This window comes from Cryptomeria japonica, chromosome 11 (assembly GCF_030272615.1).
Source record: "Cryptomeria japonica chromosome 11, Sugi_1.0, whole genome shotgun sequence".
In the NCBI taxonomy this organism is placed as follows: domain Eukaryota; kingdom Viridiplantae; phylum Streptophyta; class Pinopsida; order Cupressales; family Cupressaceae; genus Cryptomeria; species Cryptomeria japonica.
The window spans coordinates 661570525-661595576 of record NC_081415.1 but is presented as its reverse complement, the minus strand read 5'-3'; the positions used below and the strand labels follow the sequence as shown (position 1 = coordinate 661595576).

At 35.6% G+C, this 25052-nt stretch overlaps 1 protein-coding gene across 1 annotated transcript in view; it reads right to left on the bottom strand.

Annotated features, from left to right (window-relative positions):
- The window catches only part of LOC131065113 (nudix hydrolase 25), a 66350-nt gene extending 65088 nt beyond the window's left edge, over positions 1-1262 (bottom strand). Inside the window, exons 1-2 of the mRNA XM_057999526.2 lie at positions 718-1262; positions 517-567 (exon numbers count right to left, since the gene is read on the bottom strand). Of these exons, the coding sequence (XP_057855509.1) occupies positions 517-567; positions 718-1017 (351 nt within the window). The 5' untranslated portion in view covers positions 1018-1262. The remainder of the gene's footprint in view (positions 1-516; positions 568-717) is intronic.
- Between the last annotated feature and the right edge of the window lie 23790 nt (positions 1263-25052).

Below are 25052 nucleotides of genomic sequence, written 5' to 3'. Positions count from 1 at the left end.
TATAAAGATTTGCATATTTTTTGTTCAGAAAATGGAAACGTTTACCATTCTTTACAAAGAAAACCAGCCAAACAACTCTTATATGAGATTTTAAATCACCCTAATAATCTTAGAACATTCAAATTCGTGAATAAAATTAGATCAAAGTTTACAGTACTTAATATTGAATTATACATTTCTGCTCTTTAATATTGTGATGGAATTTTTATTTCTAGTCACAGAATGAAAAAATTACCCCGAACAATACTTAATTTTTTCTTAAATGATTTTCCATAAATAGTTCTGATAAAAAAAATAAAATATTAGTACTATTTTTATTTAATTATTTTTCGAGTAACTTTCCCACAGTATATAAATTTCTTATTTTTGAACTGCAAAGATTCATAAAAACAAATTCAATTCCTTACCTCCCTGCAAATTCAAACCCACATCAAGATATCGGAAAAGTATTAAAAAAAATGAGAATTTAAAACCCTATGCTCCCGCAGGAAAATTAAAAAATAACGATAATAATACCTGTGGCATTTGCCATGCCCCTGGCACGTCCAATCTCGATGCCACAAATACCTGATAAGGAAAGCAGTAACCTATACAATTAACAATAAAATTAAAACTGATAACACTGTTTCTTTTCTAAAGGCTTTTTTTTTTTAACACAAAGACTGAGGAAGCATTAAATCTTTTGTTGAGAATCTCAAACTTAAAGCAATAGAATACCTGATTACTGGAATTTATAAGGCAAATTCCTACATTAGACCTGTAACCAGACGGAGGTCCATCCATGGATGACGCTGTTACCTTCACAGGACCAAGATGGCCTTCATAATAATGAGATTTCTTTAATTTTTCAGCAGCAAAGCTTCTCTTTACAGCGTGTGCACGATAATGCTTCAAATTAATGTTATTATAGACGATTGTGGAGTAGAATTTAAAGCTGGGTGATAGGTGGGAGATAGTAGTGGGAAGTGGAGGGGCCAAAGCTACGGAAAACAACGTGCTTGTGCAGCGAGACACCATTGCCGCACTAGTAACAGCATTTTTATTAAATTAGTGGGAGAATAATTTATTTCGGCTTTATAAGATGTTTCGAACTTGTGATTCGTTTATCCCCAGATGGGGATTTTCTCACCTTTTTGTTCTAAATTTTATTGGGAAATTTTCTTTGACAGCTGTCTCGTACCTGGTTTTGGCTGTCGTGTTTCAAATTCTGCCTATCCAAATCCAGAATACAACGGACAAAAGTTGAGCAAAGTTTCCTGTCGAAAATATTGTGCAGGACATTCTAGGTGCACTCCGAGCTCTATGGATTGAATCTGTACCTTACAGCACTAATTGGATGTGATTGGCCGCCGCATTTGTACCCGAAACCGATAAATATGTTATGGTTGGATTTGAGAGTTCCTTTAACATTTTAAACATGTAACATGTTTCCTAAATTTGAGTACGAATTTTAACTTTAACCACTTCAATGATTTGCCATTTAATTTATCTCATTTGACATAACGATGATTTGTCCTTTTACATCTAGTTTAAGTAATTTATTATTGTAGTTTCTCATGTTGGGCTTTCTAAAATAAAATTTAAATTTTTCTGATCGATGAATGGTTCTTTATATTATGAAATAAAAAGTAATTAAAGCCCCTGTTCTTCCTAATCTCATGCCAAGTAATTATAAAAGGAAGCGGTTATTCTCCACATAAAATAGCATGTTGTACTTATCATGGGCATCAGGGCATACATAGGTGGTGTTTCGTGGGTCCCATGCAGGAGCCCTTCGTGTTCCAACGTGGACATTTGTGACGGCGAAGACGCTACCAAGAAAAACAAACGTCGAGCTATTGCGAGGATGCAAACGACAAGCTTCAACGGTGCCGAGAAAATCAAGCGGCGACCAAGAAAAGTGAAGTCGTTGCGCGGGTGTTTTTGGCGGTAAACGCATGGTCGGTAGCTAGTGACCATAGTTATTGTACAGTCAATGAGAGGTTTATGCTGGCGACCCGCTGTGTGGCAAACACAACGTTTTCATTAAGACTGCAGGTGGAATATTTGGACGTCGTAAAAGAGAGGGGATGTAGAGAGCTGTTGTAGATACAGGATTGGGACTAAGACGCAAGCTGCGAAGATTTTTTTACGCAGGATAACAACGGTTTTTTGCACTGGGCGCAAGTAGGTTGGAGAGGGTGAAGGAAGAATTTAAGAGAAAAAACTAGTAAGGTACGCGTCATTTTAATGTTTCAATTTTCAGTTATTCGTGGAGTTTCTTTAAGGTTTTACGTCTTTGAAAGGGCATTTTTATGGTGTTTCAAGTATGGATTTGTAATTTCGGCTAACAAACGCAGGGTTTTATATAGCCACTTCCAAAAGAGAGGGGAGGTAGAGAGGCTGTTGTAGATACAGGATTGGGACTAAGACGCGGGCTGCGAAGATTTTTGGACGTGGGATAATAGCGGTTTTTTGCACTGGGTGAAAGTGGGTTGGAGAGGGTGAAGGAAGAATTAAAGAGAAAAAACCAGTAAGGTACACATCATTTTAATGTTTCAATTTTCAGTTATTCGTGGAGTTTCTTTAATGTTTTAGGTCTTTGAAAGGGCTTTTTTTTATGGTGTTTCAAGTATGGATTTGTAATTTTGGCCAACAAACGTAGGGTTTTGTGCATTCGACATTGGTGGAAATGAGGGTTTTTGTCACCACGGGAAAGGGGGTTGGATTCAGTGAGGGTTAGCGAAGATTTCGACACCAAAAAAAACGGTGAGTAAGGAACCCATCTCTTGAATGTTGCAATTTGAGTTATTCATGGGAATTTTTTGGGTTTTCGGCCTCTCAAGTTGCATTTTTTCGGTGAAATAAAGTATGCATTTTTTATTTTGGCCAAAAACATGCCTTCGGACTATGCTCGCCTAATATACTAGCAAACCCTCGTGTTGTCTACAAAAAATATTGTGTGGAAAATCGTCATTGTGTTTACTGTGTTTTGAATTTACATTGTGTATCGTGGCATTTATCACTACTTCAGTGTGTTCATCCTTACTCTCGTTATTTTGGGTTCTATGCTGCTTGGCTTATATGTTTGTTTTTTTAATTTTTAGCAATGTTTCCTAATACCTTTTGTTTCAATATGATTTCCATATATCTATAATTATTAGTGGTATACTTATAAGCTATAAATATTTGCCTACCAAACAGTACCATGGAATTTTTGCATAAAGTTGTAATTGATCTTTTGTGAAATACAAGTATATATAGGTTTATGCCTTATATATATATATATATATATATATATATATATATATATATATATATATATATATATATATATATATATATATATATATATATATATATATATATATATATATATATATATATATATATATATATATATATATATATATATATATAACATTGAAACAGTAGAATCATATAATATAAATGAGCTCAACATATGCACCCCATAATTCATAGTCAAAAAACTAATGCCAAAATAAAACCTAGTTGGAAATACCTCAATGGTCATACAAGCATCTCTATAATAGCATCTAGAATACACTATCAAAACACCTCGATGGCATAATAAATCTCATAATTTTTTTAGTTGAATGGATTGCATCACATGAATCATATAATAAACTGATGAAACACTCAATATAACATATATCATCAGAAAGCACACAAGAAAAAAATGAGAGTGGACATTACATTGATTCTCTTATACATGTGTATAATTAAAATTCCTTTCTATTTTAACTACGTATTCAATGTACCCATTTTTCATTAAAATTGTATACCCTTTTATTGTTTCCACTCTATCTACTAAGGGCAATACCCACACTTACATCTAACTCAAAACTATTTTTGGTTGTATCTCATACATTAAATCCTTGACACAAATGCATATGAGCTATGAAAAATATGTCATCTAATAAAATATTTGATTTAGGAGGGTTTATAGATTTGAACCCTAAAACTTTTGCTACAACTCTAATAGTGAATCCTCTTAATAACTATATCTTGATTATAAAATACATATTAATTAAATTGTAATGAAAGTATTTAAGAGATACATAGCGATTCTTCTAGGTTGTGGTATTACCAAAAGGTGTCCAATAACTAGTTTTAGAAAAAAAATGATATAATTGGACAAACATTGTATGAGAATTGTTTCCTTTATGAACTCTACCAGTGTTGGTATTAAGTAGGCACACCTAGGACTGCGAGGCTTTGATACAATACACGTCTATGAATTGTAGAAAAATGACAATTTCATGACCCTTGCAAGACCCTCATAATTAATGTTCTTTCCACTGATTGACCAATACAATGTGACTTATAGAGTTTTAGAATTCCACTTATAAGCACCATGTCTCTCTTTTATACATGCTTCCCAAGCTCCAAGACCTAACCATATCATATTGATTGAAGTATGATCCCCTTTGTCCTTGATACTAAAGTGACATATTAAAGATAATATTTTGGTTAATTTTTAAAAACTCCATTATATATGCACATAATAAGGTATTGCTTAAGAGATGAATCACCTATGATATAGACAATTTGTTGTAGAGGATGCATGCACATGCATCACTTGTATACTAACACATATGTCAAGATATCTCTTAAGCCACAAGTAGGATAAATTGTAGATTAGACCTAAAACTTGATTATCTTTATAACATTTAAATATTCACAACACCTAATAATCCCTTCTTTAATAACTAATCTCATTTTGATCTTGTTGTTAATTTGCTACTGATAACCTTTTGTCTATGTTAAGAGTCACCTTTTGACTATGTTAAGAATCAACACCCTCGTTAATGTTGCTTTCATTATAAAAAACTTAAGTGTATTTAAGAGACCTAGAATATCTAACCCTAAATAACAATTACACAAGTTTGCATGACTTTATAAAATTTGAAAAAACCATATGTTTGTTACTTTCTCATATAAATTTTCACTGTATTACTTTATCATGACAAAAGCAAAAAGTTGTATCCGATCATGATTACAGCAACACACTGAAAATTCAATGGCTCGTTGCAAAAGAGATGTCCATGAAACACGCTAATTGAAAGTGCACCTGACTATGCTCCCCTAATTTACCAGACAAACATCATGTTTTCTACAAAGATTACTGTTTGTGGAAAACCACAGTTTTGTTTATTGTGTTTTGAATTTACATTGTGTGTCGTGGCATTTATGATAGTTTAATTTAGATTAAAAATGGGAGTGTTTTAAAAATTTGCATGTAAGATTTTGACAAGTGCAAACTTATGGTGCTTAATTAGTACATCCTCTATCATAAATAGATGCCAATTTGATAATAGAAATCCTTGAATTGTGATCACAGTCTTTAGATAAAAGAAAAGATATGTGCATTCAGTGCAACATATAGAGGCCTTACATATAGCTAGTCACATTGCATTTTGAGGCATTACATATAGTTGATGATGTTGCATATGTGCAATTTTTTAATGTTGCATTGAATTCAACAATTATAGGCATCTTCCCAAACATTAATCAAGTGCTAAACAAAAACAATTAAGGAGCACATCTCATTAAGTTTTAGTGTTATTCTCAGTTGCATAGTTGAACTCGGATCAATTCTCTTCATTTTTAAATTGTGTAGTTATTTAATTGAGTCAATATTAATTTAGTAAAGTGATTTAATTTAAGTGTGGACAACCTTTCTGTTTTGACAAGAAATGCAATGAAATTTAAAATGAAACGCAAAGTAGAGATACAAACTGAGCAAATTTGAAAAGTTCCAAAAAATTTCCAGTTGTTTGAAAACCCCAATCGGCTCCCTTTAGAGCGTGTGCATTTCTTTTCAATAGTCAGGTTATGTTTTAAGTTGAATATGATTCGAATGTTGCAGGTAGGATAACCACTCGTGTTTTCCAACCCCCAGAAACAAAGTTTTTGGTTTGTATGATGTGCAAGCACAGTTTCAGTGCCCAACAGGAGAGATGGGCTTAAGCTATTTTTTATTAAAGTTAGGCCAAACACAGAAACAATATTTGGTAGTTAATGAAAATGCATTTTCTACAGTTGCATTTCTTGAGAGGCTCTGAATTCTCATTTCTAGAACTCCTATCTAAAATACCATTTGTTTTTGGTGGTGCTGGAATCTTTAGTTGTGCAGTGCGGTATTGGATCATTGTTTTGAAAAATGATTCTTGTATTCTTTGTATACCATGATCATCTCTTTCCGTTCACTACACAAAATAAAATACATAACCAATGAGAGAGGTGATGATTGATCATTGAATGCTCTTCATTACATGCACAACTTCTAGTCACCATTCGTAGGATGCATCATATTTTTAAGATTTCCCTCCTTTCCATTATTGATTGTGCTTCATGTCTACAAATGAAAACAATGAGCTTTATGATTGAGGTTGGTGGCAATAATGGACATATGTGGGTTTTGGAGGTTACCACATCGTTTTTGGTGTACATGCCTTTCATCCTTTCCATGTAACATTTTTAAATGCAAAACACAATGTCATTCTCTTGTTATATGCTCTTCGATTTTGTTAGTCATCTACATGGTATGTCGACTCATATTGGAGGTTCTTGAACGAATTCACAATAGAGGCTTGCAAGTTGTATATCACATTGTTTTTTACAATATGACTAAGTTAAGTTCATGGATGATATGATGTGTACTTGATGTCATATGATGCACATTTCTTGAAACCATTCATTTAATTTGTGAAAATCTCTCCTCAGGTAAACGAGGTTTGTACACCCCTCAAACAAAAATTACCTCTATGCAATTAGCTATATGATTATTGATGGCAATTGACACTCATTGGATTCATATGTTGTCATTGATGGCAACAAGATTCTGTAGAAAGCATACACCAGAAGATACCGACACCGACACCAACACCGACATTCAATACTTTAGTGAAGCCAACATCAGTTTGGGATCCGAGAAAATGTTTTATTTGTAAAATCATTTTGTAATTATTGTATAGAGATGACATTGAATATCTTTTATAACGTGTTGTAAGCCGACATAAGGCATATTGTTTGTAAAGGGTATATAAGTTAGTTTATTAGGTCATTTTGATATAGCAGAATGGAATAACGAATGTGGAGAAGAAAAGTGATGTGAAGGATATGTATGTAGATCATTTGTATGCGAAAGTAATATCATGCAATGGTCAATAGATAGTTTGTAAAGCTTTCTTAGAGTAAAGGAGATACCAGTAAAAGTGTTTAGGGTTTATGAACTGGTACAGAATAGAGCTATAACCGAAACTCTTTTTGGCATTGTAGATGCATTTTGTGAGTTCACCATTATTGTTTTATCTCAGCAGAAGCCTGTAGTCAGTGAGACTCTTTTGTGTTGAGCAGTGTGCCTTCCTGCATGTGCAGGCCCCCATGCTATGTAATATCTTTCATATGGCTAGTGAATTGATATTGTGGGTCACAAATCCCACCATGGTTTTTCCTCTTTGAGGTTTTCCACGTATAAAATTCAGTGTGTTATGGTGTTCATTCATGTGGCTGGTTTATTTACTTCATGTTATATGTTTCTTCATTTACCAATTTATATGTGTATGTTATAATAAGGTAAAATCTTATATAATCGGTCCAGAACACTAATTCACCCCTTCCCTCTCAGTGTTCTTGGATTCCTTCTATTCCAACAATTGGTATCAGAGCCTGGTGCCTCAGAGGAAGTTTAATAGCTTGAGGAAGATCCTGAAATTGGAATCATTGAATATGGCTATGGAGAAGCAACTTGAGATGGTACTTGAGGATTATGATGCTAAAAGGTTGAAGAACTTAAAGCTGCAAGATGAATTGAATTCTGCTAATGAATTCATTCTTGTTCTGCAAGAAAGGTTATCATTTGCTCAAGCTAGGAGGAAGGAACTTTTGCAAAACCAGGATGATGAAGAGAAAAATGCACTTAAGGAACAATGTCAGAAGTTGAGTCAACAAAACATGCTCATGAAGAATGAAATTCAAGACCTGGCTATGAGGATGTCAAAATAAATTGAGGATAGAAAGAAGAAGGAAGAAAATCTTGCTATATCTCTAAAGAACAAATTTGAAGAATGTGGCAGATTGGCTCATGAGAATGATATGTTGAGAACTAATTTGGTACAATCCCAGAGTAATGAACAAGAGCTTGAAAGACAAATAATGACTCTGAGAAATTATCTGACTACTGCAAGTGAGTGTAAAGAAAAATTCAGGATTAGTGTTGCACAACTGGATGATCTATTGAAAAGACAAAGGAAGAATGAAGATTCTAGAGGACTTGGATTTGAACAAGGTGAAAGCTCCGGTACTGCAAATAAAGATCAAACAATCAGTATGCAAAACTCATCAGACCAGAGGAAATTGGTAAGGCAATATAATTCTTACAAATTCAATGGTAGATGCTTTGTTTGTAAGAAATTTGGGCATATGGCTAAACAATGTAGAAATAGAGCAAATCGAAACTACAATTTAGTTCCTGAACAATGCACAAATTGTAAGAAATATGGTCATAAGTCAAAAGATTGCAGAATGAATGTTAAGTGTCATGCATGTGGAAAGTTTGGACATTTGGCCAACCAATGCAAATCAAGGAATGACATCGGGTATGTCAAAGCAATTCAAAATAACAATGTTACATGTTATACATGCAACAAAATAGGTCATATTGCTAAGTATTGCAGAAGCAAGACTAAACCGATTAGTAATGACAAAGCAAATGAGAAAGGAAAGAAGAAGGTAGATGAATTACATCAAGATCACACTAAGAGATGGGTTAGAAAGTCTGAAGAACCAAGTGGAGATGCAACTACACCAGTAACTCCATCGATAGAACAGAGCATTCCTGCACCGACAAGAAATTCAACTAGTAACTGAGGCAGACGCCTTAGGGGTTGGCAAATTCATTGCAAATCTTGCATATTCCCCGGAAGAGATCTGGAAAGAGATTTGGAGAGTGGTATTGATCATTGATGGAGGTTTATCCGGCATAAAACTATGAAACCAACATCTGGTAATATGACTTGTGCAAAATTAATTGATGAGGTAACTAAAGATGAAATTTTGAAGAATGTGTCAAATTTTTATGAGCATTTAGATGACAATGAGAAAAATGAAACAGAAGAAGCAATTTTGTTATATTTAGACATATATAAGAAGTCTTTGGTAGATATTTTGAGGGAAATTCCTTTATCTTTGTATAATAAGCTGGATGCAAGGAGATTAGATGCAATCAAGAGGGACAAAGAGATTAAAGAAGTTGAACTTTTAGGCATTTGTGGTTTTATAAATAATGAGGAAATGAAAAGATGTATAGAAGTTGCAAATAGAATAATCTTTAGCAGCAAACCCCAGTAAATAAGCTTAGTGATGGGTAGAGTTAATGAAATAATAAATGAGACCAGAGAAGGATGGGCTAAATTTTTCCAAAAGAATCCTAATTTCCTTACTTCCCAAGAAGAATTTGCTAAGGTAACTGCTCCCACTATTCCTGATAGATCCAAAGGAAAAGAAATTTTGGAGAACTCAGATCAAATTTTGAATGAACCAGTAGATAATTCTCAATCAGATAAGTGTGTACAGACTCCACTAGCAGATCAACCTAAAATTAATAAGAGTGTACAGGCTAAACCGACAGAGACATCATATGTACAGTCTAAGCAAGGTAATGTACAAGATACAGGTAATATTGTGGATAATAATCCACCGGCAGTGACAGATACTGCACCAAGTGGCGAAGCCACTGGTGCAAAAGAGGATGAGAAAAGGGATACACCGGGAGAGGATAAGGGAAATGAAGAAAAGGAAAAGGAGACTGATAAGAGTAAAGCTGCACAAATATCCAGTACCAAACCGACAGATGATTCCTCATCAAAACTTTTGGCAATTGATACTTCTCAAGTTGAGAAGAAATCCATCACTGAGATGAGTCCCACATATCTAATGATGTTGGTTGCTCAAAAACTAATGAAGGGGTGATCTGCAAACATGGGAATAATGGATCAGTCAATAACAGTTTTGCACAGATTGATTCTGGAATGTATGATTGAAAATAAAGCGAGCCCTTCCGACAAGCTTAAGGCATTGACAGAGCACATCTCTAAAAACTTTCAATCATTACAATAGATTTCCGACCGACAAGCACTTGAAAGATTTACTTTGGCTAAGAAAACCGCTTTTGATCAAATCATTGAGACAAAAAAGAGGAAGATTGAAGAGAAACTTATACTTATTGAAAATTCTTTGAAACAATGTACTAACATTTTCAGGGTTTGTTGTAATATAGAGATTCTTACAATAAATGTAGATAAGAGGATAAAGGAGTTACAAGAAAATATTACTAATTATTTTGATGGACAAATTTTGACTTTGGAGAACCAAATTTTTGCTTTTGAAAAGGAAAGAGATAAGATCATTCAGAGAGCCAGAAGTCTCAAAGGTTTGGTGAGTCTAAGATTGGATTCACTTGGTGTACATAAGAGGGAATGCATGGATATGCTTGGGAAGCCCACACCGGCAGAAGTCATTGAGAAAGAATCACTTGCACATTTACTGAGTGGACTTGTATCCATATCCAGAACATTCAAAACTGGCTAGGATACTTATATACAATTACTAGAGAAAGCTTATCCGGAAATCTTGAAATTGGTCAAGCTCCAGTAAGTAATCTGTAATTATTCATTCTTTTGCACAGATTCATAACAATTGTTTCAATTCTTTCACCGGTCTTTGGCATTGATGCCAAAGGGGGAGTATATGTATGTGAAAAATGAAATGAAAAGGAAAGTATGCATATAATCCTAGGGGGAGGATATCAGACAGAGAGTATATGAATCAAAGTGGTCAATCAGCTTAGGGGGAGCATGTTTCAGCTCGGTTGAACTGATAGGGAATCCATTTTTCACATGAGTGTTGCCATCAATGCCAAAGGGGGAGATTGTTGGCAATTGACACTCATTGGATTCATATATTGTCATTGATGGCAACAAGATTCTGCAGAAAGCATACACCGACACCGACATCGGCACCGACACCGGCATTCAACACTTCAGTGAATCCGACATCAGTCTAGGATCCGGGAAAAGATTTTATTTGTAAAACCATTTTGTAATTATTGTATAGAGCCAACATTGAATATATTTTGTAACGTGTTGTAAGCCGACATAAGGCATATTGTTTGTAAAGGGTATATAAGTCAATTTATTAGGTCATTTTGATATAGCAGAATGGAAGAACGAATGTGGAGAAGAAAAGTGATGTGAAGGATATGTATGTAGATCATTTGTATGCGAAAGTAATATCATGCAATGCAGTAGACAATTTGTAAATATTTTTTAGAGTAAAGGAGATATCGGTAAAAGGGTTTAGGGTTTATGAACTGGTACAGAACAGAGCTATAACCGAAACTCCTATTGACATTGCAGATGCATTTTGTGAGTTCACCATTATTGTTTTATCTCAGCAGAAGCCTGTAGTCAGTGAGACTCTTTTGTGTTGAGCAGTGTACTCTAGGCAGTGTGCCTTCCTGCATGTGCATGCCCCCATGCTATGTAATATCTTTCATATGGCCAGTGAATTGATATTGTGGGTCACAAATCCCACCATGGTTTTTCCTCTTTGAGGTTTTCCACGTATAAAATTCAATGTGTTATGGTGTTCATTCACGTGGCTGGTTTATTTACTTCATGTTATATGTTTCTTTGTTTACCATTTTATATATAATAAGGTAAAATCTTATATCACCGACAGAACACTGATTCACCCCTCCCCCCCCTCTTAGTTTTCTTGGATTCCTTCTATTCCAACAATTACAATGTTGGATTGACGAAATGTGTAAACAAGAAGTTAGTGTTTGCTGGGAAACCAGTATTTGATAGCCTCGTTAGAAGAATGTATCATTTAATTTATGTTGTTGGCCATATTCTATGCACAAATTGTAGGATGTCATTCTTTTTTATGCTTTGTTTGTTTCTGTGAATTGTTAATTTCATTTTTTTTAAGAGATGTCAATGATTTCTTTTATACCTGAGTTTGCTTGCAACAATGTTACTTGTTTCACATTACTGGAAATGATTCACATGGTTTCCCAACATCTTTTATGTGGGAAAGTTGGTCATAGGGCTAGGATGTTGCATTCATTGTAAATGTGTTTTTAAGGTATTTAGTCCTTGCCAAATTCAAGGTCGTCAATCCCAAGAGACAATGTATTTTTCAGAATATGTCGATGTTGGGTGGCCAATATCCCCAGACTGCAAATGCCATTATGCACTGTGTAGAATAGTAAGTGTTCTTTCACCTGCACGCCTCCCACCCACACTTGCTAGGGTGTCGTTCGGTGACACACTTGCTTTATTTCTCTGTATCACTGATTCAACATTTTTGTATAGAATGCAACAATTTCTCTTTTTTCTGATGTTATTTTTAGGGAACCAATGGAACGACATACATAGGAGACATCTTCATAACACATATACACATTGATATTGTTATGTAAGGTTAACTGCACGAGTGAATCACTTCAGCGATGGAGGATATGAGTACATTTACGACCATAATAATACATTATTAAAATAACTCTGAACAACTATTTGAATGTGTTAATAATGAATTGTTATAGACAAAGAACCAACGTAGTTTTTAATTTATTATTATTATTATTATATGTTAGCTTTCACCTATGGGAAGCAATAACATCTAGCATTCATGAGAAGATTGTCCTCTAGCTTATGTTATTAGGATGGGGAGACAACACAAATGGTATTTGTTAATGGACTTACAAGTTCAAGATGTTGGGAATGGAGATGGTCATTTTTCAGACAACAATCTCCATTGGAGTCCAATTGTTGTTGAAGCTGATGGTCATACTGACCATTGTGCAACAATTCCTCTTCATAGATTGGATGATTTTCTTATAGGAGAAGCCTTTTTTGAAAGTGTGGAAGCCACATTTATCCGTACACATCATAATGAGAAGCACAGTGGAAACTTAAAAGAGCATTCGACGATGGTGTATTCATGGTGAGTACATTGCATCATTCATATAATATGTACATAATATTTTCTCTGTCTTCAGATTGGTTGTTGACAACATGACAATATGCATTTCAGTTATTGGTGTGCGTATGATCCAGATGACCATAGGAATGATCCTCCCATGAAGGAACAAGCAAGGCACTTTACAAAGAAATGAGACTGCCAGTGCCACATTATCGTTAAGGTGATGAAAGGTAGACCAGATGTAGCTATACTGATATTCAATCAAAGGCTTCATGTGGATGAAAATGGTTAATTTTGTCATGGTGTTGATGATATAATGAACAAGCCATGTTCTCGATTTGCTCCAAACCTTTCAACCGAATGTAGAAGTTATGTTGAGAGATTGTTGTTAATGGATGTTAGTGTTGATGCTATCATGGATAGACACCTATATGATCATCATTTTTGTACCTTATTGAGGAAGAGAGATGAATTCTGAACACATAAGGATGTCTTGAATGCATGGAAGAGAGTGAAGTCCAAGTGCTCATAGAAGCATGGCAATGATTCCAATAGTATAATGCTATGGCAATTAGAGGATGCAGCTAATTTTTTTAATTTCCAACCACCTCAAGGTGTTGACCAACCTTTCATCATGGGGATCCAAACTCCATGGATGCCGAACATGATGGTCATACAGTCCCACAACTTCGTTATTTCCATGGATTCCACCTTTACAGCCAATAAATATGGGGTTACATCCTCTGAATCCTTTCTATGCATTTTTTTTTCTTTTTTCTTTTAAATATGGATGCATTAATGCAGTGACTAATCTCCACACAAAATAGCACGGAAAAAATAAAATTGAACTCCCAGATTTACAAAACATAGTGTTTTTTTCATGTCATTTTTATAGGGATGTCGATCATGAAGCTTTAGGTATTCAAAATTATGAAAAAAGCCATTGTGGTTGGAGGATTTATAGAAATTGTATGCAATGCTATTTGTGCAGAGATTAGTTGCCCATCGCCCTTATTTGAGCTAACGATTGTGTTTGATTGATTGCCAAACAGTACCAATTGTATTTGCTACTAGTTTTTGATGAACAACAATCTGGGGTGCATGTTGCATGGGCAGTGTTCTCATGGAACACGAGAGGGGACATTCAAGCTTGGTTGGTGGATTTGCAGTGACGAGGAAAGCAGGCTAGACATGATTGGAGGATCAATGCCTTTTTGACCGACGATTGCGCTATAGAGATAGAAGCCATACAGTATGTTGTGTTTTGGTAGTTGCATTTTTTCATCTTAATTATTATGACACGTCTCATTGTGCTTGGATGTCTTGCTGATGTCCTTTTGTTGTCTTTTTACAAGGGTTGTATTTGAGTGTCGCGTATTGCTTTGTATTTGGCACGTGCGCCGTGCATGGTTGAATAACGTGTAAAGGTACGCTTCGAAGGATAGGGTGATGGAAATATTTCACCACCTAGGGATGATCATGATGTAAATGGATGAAAGTGAAGAGAGCACTATCTGCCATTTGGATAATTTCTTTGATGAGTTTAGTGACCAACCTAATTTCCTTGACTACTTCTGTAGAACTTGGTGACAAGGAAATGGATGTATAGGTGAGCTATAGCTTTGTTTTGGTTTCTCGTAGACCATCTGATGTTGCATGACATACATTTGGATTCATAGTTGTTATCTTTATGGTTTGCAATGATTTGGGCAAAAAAATTCAGGCATTTCCCACATGCCAACCAAGACACAAATGCTGCCATCAAGTCATATCATTGTAAATTGAAGATGCACTACATGTGTGATCGTCAAGGAAAATGCACTAAGCGAATGGATCACATGTACTATACCCTTGCCCATAAAATGGAGCCATCTTATAGACATAAGCGAAGTTTGCAGCAAAATGGCTTTATCATCAACTATAGGGTGCGCCATTTACAGAGCAGTATTGAGAGGAAAAGGGAAATCCCCGATGCTGATGTTGTTGCTGATGACAGTCAACCTGGATGGTTTTGGGTGAAAATTTGGTCTTCATCAAATTGGTATTGTCGTAAGAATTTTTGGTTGTGACCTATACATTTGTGACTGTCCTTGGAGTTTGCAAGGAAACACTTGCAAGCACATGTTGAAGGTTGTTGCCATGCAAAAGGATGTAGACGATGGTGGTGAATTTGGCTCTTCTATGTGTATATTGTTATATTCTTTTTTCCACGGCCTACTCAATCTTGTATGTGTAGAATTACTCAATTGTAATATTATTTTTTCTTTTATTTTTATTTTTTATTTTTGGAAAGGTATTAAATGAGCGTCTGAAATTATTAATGAAGGTGACAATGTTCCACAAACTATTGAATCTATGACAAATCCAATACACACTGCCACTTCTGATGTGATCGAAGACAATAGATCTAATTTTGTTACTCCTCAATGGTCTCCTCCATCTCCCATGCATGGTGTTTTGCCAACACACACAATGATGTTGTGGAGTGAAGCACTTGATTTCTTGAAGAAGTTTTCAGAAACAAGGCCACAATCAACAACACAAATGCAATCCATCTATTCTTGTGTCCAGAAGTTAAGGACATATCAGCAGCAATTGAATGCATTACCTTTTGATTTCAGTCCTAATTTGGATCCAACTGTAACAAGCACTATTCGATTGTGTCCATGGTATAGTGCAAGCAGGGATTGTGTTCGTCTTCGTAGGTGTCACAGGTATGGTGGCAGGCAACACACTTTGGCTCCCGAAGTTCCTCAGTTAGAGTTTTTCATGTTCCCTTACAATGGTAAAAGGTGGAGAAAGGGCAACAACCAATCTCATCAAACTGACAGACCACACGTCGTAGGTATTGCCTCTTTTCCACGGAACACTGGTTTGTTAGGCACTCCCATTTTTAAAAATTAATGTGCATAATTTTAATATGACTTACACTTGCTCGATGTGTCCTCCATTTATGTCCAATGTTTACAAAGCATCCTCAACTTCTAGCCCAAGAAGTCCTTGTCGACGTCTATCTTTTGACAACAATATGGGTTCATAATGCATGGTTTATTGAGAATAGTGGCTAGTACGTACAATTTTTTGTTTTCCTTATTTCTTTAGCTTTACTTTTCCATTACTGATAACAATAATGGATGTGTGTAGGTAGTCGCATTCATTTATGCATGTATTATTTATTGCATATCCAAATCTGTAAATGTGCAATTGTCATGTAATTTAGAACAGGGTGTGTTTTGCAACTCTGTTTTTCAAATCGGTGTGTTTTTCACATGCATTATGCATTTTATAACACTATGTTTCTTGTCATGTAGGTTTACGTGGCATATTTTTTGTTTTCCATGAGGAGGTGACAAATGGAATTCTGAGCATTTGCACAAACATACAAGTTTTTAGATATATATTGGTCTATTTTGAATTTAATTTTGTGTTGACAACACTGAAATGTTATGCTTTTTTATTGCGACAAAACAATGTATTCACACCATCATTGTCTTCTTCTGCAGGTTGTGTGCCCTTCTCAGGAACAATTTTCCATCTTTGCAGATAAATATGGTAAATCTTGGCAAGAGACAGCGACGCCTTCAGTTTGACATCATTGTGTGTCAATGGTTTATCACGAGGAGGGAGGTGCAACTTTACATTGTCAAGATAAGATTGTGTACTTAGTTTTGGTGGGGACCGGTTACTATCGTTCTTGCTTGTATGATGACTTACACGAACACGGTAGGACAAGTCACAGAGATGCTACCGAATCACTGGATAGAGTCTGTCTCTCACCATTTTACAAGCTTGGTTCTGGTCCTAGACTATGGTGACTTGTTCCATATGGGTCCCAGACTGCGTATACGTAATAGATTTTTGAGGATCCAAGCAAGATTTGCTTGAATCTGATTGTTTTGTATCATTTATTTTTGTTCTTGATATTTTGTAAGATGTTGCTATGGACGAAATGCAATTTGGTGACTTGTGTCACTATACTCTGCTAAATGTTATGCGAACTGCTCAAGACCTTAAACATAAATATCATTTCACTATTTGAATATGCATCTTTAAAGATAATACAAAACTTCAGATACTCTTCCCTCTTATGATGTGCTATGGTATTCAATATCCCAAATGTAAAGATGTGTGTACATTACTTGATGGTTGTGCCAATAAGAACTTCATAATTATTATCACAAATTACATACTTTGCTCTTTGCAATTGATATTAAATAATGATGCATATATCTGAATTTTTTTCTCAATGCTTGCAATTTAAAATCTGCATGTTTGAGCTCTATTATATCTTTACAATGCACTTTAGATGAAACAACTTTTCAACTTTAAATATGTAGCTACAATAAGTTTTATGTTTTTCATAGTTTACATGTTTACATTATGTTCTAGATTGTGTTCATAGTTATCTTCTGGTGTATTGGGTGACTGCCCCCTTCGTTTTGATAAGCTTCATGTCTGTTATAGTTTTTTGGCTGCTTGCTTGGACATTATGACTATCTTCAATTGGATTCCCTTGCGATTTGAGAGACCTTTAAATACATGTCTTAACTCATATCACTCATATCTTCAATTTCATTATGCATGAGAGGGATAATATATAACCTTGCTCTTGGGCTTGAAACTTATGCTATTACCTACATTCTTTATGCAGTGTATTTTACCACTAAGATATTATTATGATTTCTTTTCTCAAAATCCTAGATGAGGGTTATTCAATACTTCTCAAACTATCCTTTTCCTGTTATGGGGTATTTGATACCATATGTACCAATCATGAGCACAATACCTCTGTCTCTATGTATGTTCTATGTTGTTTCATGGCCCACTCTCTCATTAAGTTTGTTGCATTGTGAAAAGACAGTGACTGCCTTACAGTTCTGCTCCTTAATGTACTTGACAATGATTCCTCCTTTTGAGCTCCTAGTAGGTGACCACTATGATATGGTTGTAGGAGTAGATCTTAGTCTCTGTCTTTAAGCCTATACTTAGCAACATCTTCCTCTATCTTTATTCATTTGGTGGATCAATACCCTTAACTGTTGATGCTTTATGATGTTGTGCATATCTATGATGCTGATGCTTAGAGATCCCTTCCAATGATTGACAATGTCATGATCACAACATCCACTGTTGTTTTCTTCATTGACTGTCCCACTCAAATGATCATTCCTGCTAATGGTTGTGTTGCATATTGTGCACTGTGAACATCACCCTAGAAGACTTGGGGTTTGGTGCAAGAAGTCAAAATTTGAATTTCATGTTTTTTTCATGTTCTTTTCTCCAAATGAGGCTATTGGAGGCCACTTTTATGTATTCAAATCCAATATGGAAAGTTTGGGGTCTATATTTTATAAAAATGTAAAAGTTGCAAAAAAAAAAGTTGTCATTATTGTCATGCCAATTTTTCCAACTTTGAAAGAAACTTTTGAAATATGGTTTAAATTTAGTTTTGAATGGTTTTGATGTTGTAAACCACTTGTATGGGCATAAATAGGGTCTTAGATTAAGTCTGTGTTCAATTGTGGGATAAAATTGCCATATTGTCCAAAGTTGACAAAAGCATTTTTTGCATTATATGGGTGATTAGGTGTTAGTTGATAATACAAGTTCAAATGTTGGTTATAACCATTGGAAGAGGTTCGAAGAAGATTTAAATAAGCCTATCCTTGGTCAATGTTGAGGTTGGATGTCGTGTATTGAAAAGGAAATCAATATATAAAAATTTCAAATTTTCCTAACTGTCATTGAAAATTCTAAACGTACAGTTTGGAAATTCTCATTTTTCCTTGTGAGGATTGTCTTGTTCCAATTGAAAATCTATTGGAAATGATAGTGGTGTGAGTCCACTATATTTGGTTTTTGGTATCATTGAATTTCACATTCCTCTAATCCTTATGACTATGGTTGTCCTCTAATCCTTATGACTGTCACAGTATGACAGTGAGTTAAGTTTATGTGTTTGGTAAGGCTTCAAAGTAAATTGTTGTTTAGTTTGATGGTTGAGATGGTAGTAGAGTGGTTCACCATCATTATGCCAATAATTTGGAGTACTGGTAAGAGGGTATGGTCCATGAAAACTTGATTGTTCTTGTTGAAGTGTATGACTGTCCAAACCAATATTACCACAACAGGGTACCTTTTATCTTCTAGGGTGGATGGGAGGGTGAAGCGTGGCATTTTGGCTATGAAAGAGACTCTCCTTAGAGTTTTCATATGATACCTTGGGTTGGTGCATACCTACCCATCATTGGGGGTTGTGTCCTTCGGCAATTATAAGTCATAATTGGAGATGGACCTGGTGCCATTCTTGTGTTTTGTAGGCCATCAAGCCCTATAATAGTCAATGATGGTCCAAACCTCCAAACATGTCAAAATGGAGTGAAATAGATCTAATTCATGTTTTGAAGCCCTTTGTGGTGTGTGGACATTGTATTAGAGGGATTTAGAGTTGTTTTTATAAGGGGACAAAAGTTGTCTACTACAACTTTTGCATTTTTTTGGTGTTAGTTGTGTCCACTAATATTCCCAACAGCTAACTGATTCAAAATATAGTTACAACCGGTTGGGGTAGATGTAAGGGATATAAATTTGCCTTCCTATGTTCGAAGGGGGTTTGCTGATGTTGTTTTGGTGAAGAAATCAATAAACTTGATTTTTTTTCTGCAAATTCTCACGGTTTTCCAGTAACAGTCATTTTGTGTGTTCATATACAATGCTCCCATGGTCTAAATCTGACATCAGTGTAAAGGGGAGATATTTAACTTTCATTTCCAACCAGTTTGGGCTCAATCCATCAATTTTGGACAAAGTTTGAGGTGTTTTGAAGCTCTTTGTGGCATGGGACTATTGGTCTGATAATGATCACGTATCATACTTATAGCAAAAGTGAGGGTAGATTTGGGGTTAAAAATGCAATGTGGACCCACTTGGGGTCAGGATGTGATGTAGGGCACGCCTAGGTCCTATTAGGCCTCATATAGGCAAAATAGGATTTTTGATTAATTTTGTCTCAAATTTTTCCAATAAGGTCTTGTTAGGTCGTTTTAGACCATTTTTGTTCATTATGTCAATTTGTAGTACTATGGGCAAAAAGATGCAAAAGTTGCTCTAAAATTGTAAAAAGTTGTCATGTAGTTTTTGTCAAAATTTGGTAAAAGAGGGGAAAATCAAGAAAAGATGGTGAAAAGGCATGAGTGGGTGTGGATCAGTTACTGTATACACCTAAAAATGGTCTGAAGATAGTTAATTAAATACACAGTTTTTTTATTAATTCCCCTTCCCAATTAATTGAATTCACAAGCAATTTAATTAATTTTTCTATTCATCTACTAGTAAATAAATCTACATGATTTATTTATATAGTTCATTTCATATCCCCCTTTGATTAATTAATTCTAAATTAATTAATGTCTCCCCATATTAATCAATCTTCTAATCCTTAATTAAAATTAACAAACTCAAATTTGTTGAGATTAATTATCATTTTCCAATTATTTGAATTTCTAAATTCAAATGAGCACATGGCTCGTAACTTTTAACCACCTAACCTAACCATCCCCTAACCTAACCCATTCCACCTAACCTTGGGTTTAACTAACCCTATCCTATCTTGCACATCCTAACCTCCTATGGTGTGGATATTCTCCCCTTGAGACACATGGCACTTTTGCCACATGTCTCCTCCCTTGGACACTTGCCCTCTCATGAGCAAGGCTCCTTGACACTTGTCACCACAGAGATGACAAGTGTCCCTTCCTCCAACCTCTTCTCCAGCTTCCTCAATCTTTGCCCTTGATAGCTTCAGATCAGATCTAGACCGTTGATTCCTGCCACCTCAGCTTTGGCCTTGGAATTTCTATAAATATCCCCCATTTTGGAGCAATAAGGTACCCATCTCATATCAATTTAGGCATTGTTACTATAGGCATATCCATCCCTTTCATTCATAGCTTTAGCGTCATTACTATAGGCAATTTTCATTTCAGTTATCTAGTAATTAACTTTTGGATTAATCATAGCATGTTAATCTAGTTTCTTAAATCATGCATTTTCATATCATCTCCACAGTCAATCATGATCAAATAGCTACTCAAATTTTGAGTTGCCACTTTGGAGGTCATTGCTCCACTGAGAGCCCATCAATCCAACACCTTCAAGGTCCTCAAGAATAGAGGAAAATGGGACATTTCAAGGAAGGCTTATGGTTTGTTTGTAGGAAATTTTTAGCATCACATTAGTTTCTAGTGTGCGGGAAAGTTTGTTTGTAGGAAATTTCATTGATAGGTTGATTAGCTCTTTCGAAGTGCAGATTAGCTCTCTTGGGCTCTCGAATCGCATTCTTGGCCTCTTTTGTAGAGTTCCGACACCTCAAATGGCATTTTTAGGAGACTTCTCAACTCTATTTTCATTTTTTTCTGTACTTTAGCATTTTTGGTATGTAATGTGGCATTTTTGGCACATTTGTCATCATTTTCAATCTGTTTGACAACATTTTTGGCACATTTGTCATCATTTTCAATCTGTTTGACAACATTTCTAGTGTGCAGAGCAGCATTTTTGGTGTGTAAAGCAGTGTTTCTGGTGTGCAGAGTAGCGTTTTGGGTCTATTTGGTAGCGTTCTTGGAACTTATGATGGCGTTCTTGGTCAATTTGATGGCGTTTTCAAATTTTTATTGATTTTGCAAATATTGTATGTTGCATTCCTCATTTCTGCTTCTGGACTGTCACTTTCCCGAACCTAATTTGTAGATTGTTGGTTTTGCAGGTACTTATTTCGCTGTGAAAGACCAGAGTCATAAACTGTTTCTCCGTCAAAGAATGCAATATAAACGACTAACTTTGTTTGCAGTCACGAGATTTTTCACTTAGTTTTGTTAAATTAGGCACATAGCCTAATTACAATGGAAATGAACAAACATGTCTTATGTGTTTTGATGATAGGCGAGTATGCTCTCACCTTTCTTAGGTGATCAGAAAGCCAGACTCATCCTTTTCTTTCAATAGTGCATATCTTTAGCGGGCCTGCCCTCCCGAGGAACTAATAACTCTAAGCCATTAAGGCCAGTGAAAGGGGAACGACCCAAGTGGGAATGGCTAACGCCAAGTACTCCAACCCACTATAAAATAAACGCGATTTGATGAAAATCAAGTCAACGACAGTGCTCAGGAATAGCTCTCCTCCGTATCTTTGGGTATATCAAACCCTGGTTTTCAAGGCTAGGAGACCTCTTAATTGAGTTTATACCCCAGTGCATCGAACGGATCCCTTACTAGTTCCAATTAAATTAGAAGCTACCTGGTTTACCTCTGAACATTATTAAATTCTTAGTGCATGGAGGGGGAATAATCTCTCCTTAAGATACTCACCATATGCCTCTCTTGAGCATATGCACGAACTCCCCTTTTGAGACCTTATTGCTAGGCTCATAATGGGACTCCACTAGCTCTCGCAAAGGCAAAAACACGGGTGCCCTTTTAGGGAGTGACAAGGTTGTGTAAGCTGACATGGTACCAAGTTGTGGGCTAAGAACTAATAATGAAGCCAATCTCCTTAGGATAGACTGATTGATGTGTTTTCAATTGTTCAAAACCCATGAAAACTTGGGCTTTCTTTAAAGCTTCTTGAACATACACTTTATGTGTCCTTTGGGACAAAAATACAATCTAATTTTTGTGTTTGTAAGTCAAGTTAAGATCTCATCCATTTAAATACAACAAACATTGAAAAATCAAACTTCAAATTGTCAAATTCACAAGTTTCACAGCAGATTAGCTCTTTTAGTCCAAACAGTCGCACCTACGGTCCAAATAGTCACATTCACAGTCCAAACATTATCTCTTTTCAGTCCAAACAGTCGCATTCACAGTCCAAACAGTCACACCTATAGTCCAAACAGTCGCACCTATGGTCCAAATAGTCGCATTTTCAGTCCAAATGTTAGCTCTCTTGGTGTGAATGTTAACTTTCTCATATTTCAACATTAACTCTCCAAGGTTGAGCACATTAGAGTTTTTGGTCTAAATAGCAGAGTTCCTAGTCTAAACAACAGAGTTCTTAGTCTAAACAGTAGCTCTCTTGGTCTAAAGGTCAACTCCCTTGGTGTAATCAACAACTCTTGTGAGTTGCATGTCAAATTGCTCATGTTACAACATTAGATCTCCTAGTTTGTACTTGTTAGGTCTAAATATCCATTCTCTGAGTCTGAAAATCACAAAGTTGGGTCAAAATTGCAATCTCCTAAGTTCAAAAACTTAATTTTCGAAGTCTATACATCATTATTTGAACTTTAGAGTCACTGTATTGCAGAACAGAGTTCCTGGTCTGTCTCTCAGCATTTCTGGTCTATTTGTCAGCGTTTCTAGTCAATATAGTAGCGTTTCTGGTCAGTATAGAAGCATTTCTGGTAAGTTTTTCAGGTTTCTAGTCAATATAGTAGAGTTCCTGGTCAGTTTGTCAGCGTTTCTGGTAAACTAGATCAAAATTAGAAAACAAAAACAACCCATTTCTCAAACAGTCAAACATAGAGACTAGGTCATCTTCTTGGGTCATTCAATCAGGCTATCTTCTATCAAAACAGATTCAAGAGCAAGACACACAAAGGTCTCAAGTATTCACCTCAAACAAGTTTAAAGATCTAACACCTTAGAGTGCAACATCACATTTTCTTAGATAAACTGATCATTCAAACATAGTTTCTCATCAGGATCTATCATCCTTTATCACAAAACTACAACACTTGATCAGAATAACCTTGTTCTTCATCGTAGGATATATCGTTCCTACTGGACTTGGTTCTTATCAAATCATCACTATTGCACTCCAAAACCAAAGATCGAAAAACTTGCAAACCTTTAAACACTTGAATCCTCTTTTCGTGTCATATCACGCTATCACATTTACCTTGACAGTTGATCCCTTATCAAAACAACTTTTTGGACAATCAAATCCTAGCACAATATCAAACACACATGTATGCTCGTTCTAACTAAAGATCAGAGACAAAAGATTACAGAAACGAAAATAGAAACTTTTGAAATAGCTGAAAATCATAGCAACATGGCATACCAGAAAAAAAGACAAGAACGCATAACAAGCCAACATATCAGAGAAATCAAACAAGTCTAGAATCAAAATCCAACCATGTCAAAACCTAATAGGGATTCAAATGCATATCAAAAGAAAGGTGGCTCTTTTATGCAACTATTAAAAATATCCTTAAAGGATTTGGATGAGAAAGATCACAATCGCACACCTATATCTAGCAATGGTTTATCCCCCATAAGCAAATTGACTCTCCAAAGGCATCTATTCTTACACTTCTTAAAAAATTGCAAGAACCTTCTATAGCATCCTCACCAAACAATACACCCAAAGCTGATGTTCCCCAAGGGATATCCATAATGACCATCAAACCCATTCCAGAGGGTCCTATTCAAAGCTCATCTCCTTCATATCCAAGCATTGATTCCTTGCAAAATCCCCATAACACTCCCTTGAAAATTGAAGTCCTCATTCATAAAACGCTCGTTAAACATGTCCTAATAGATGGAGGAAGTGGCTTAAACATTTTCTCATTGACTCTTGTCCATACTCTAGGTTATTCAGAAGAGGCAGTTGATCCCCGGAAAAAGATCACCATCAAAGCACATAATGAAGAAGAGCATTCCTCTAAAGGAGTTGTGGTATTACCCATCAAAGTGGGACCTTTGCAGAAAAACATAGCATGCCAAGTCCTATATTTGGAATTACCATAGAACATACTCTTGGGAAGACCATGGATACATGACATGCAAGCTATTCCATCAACATGCCATCAGTACCTAAAGTTTCCCTTCAATGGGGAGGAAATCACTATCTCAGCAGACTGAAATTCATTGCAGTGTTGTAGTAATTTGAAATCAGCTCAAGAGGTCATTGTTCCACATAACAGAGAGGTAGCAGCTTCAAGCACACAATCCAAGGAACAATCATTTCCATCCATTTTGTCTAGCAAGGAAAAACAAATGTAGTTAAGAGATCAAGGGAACAGAGAATATTTTCTATCAAGGAAAAACAAACA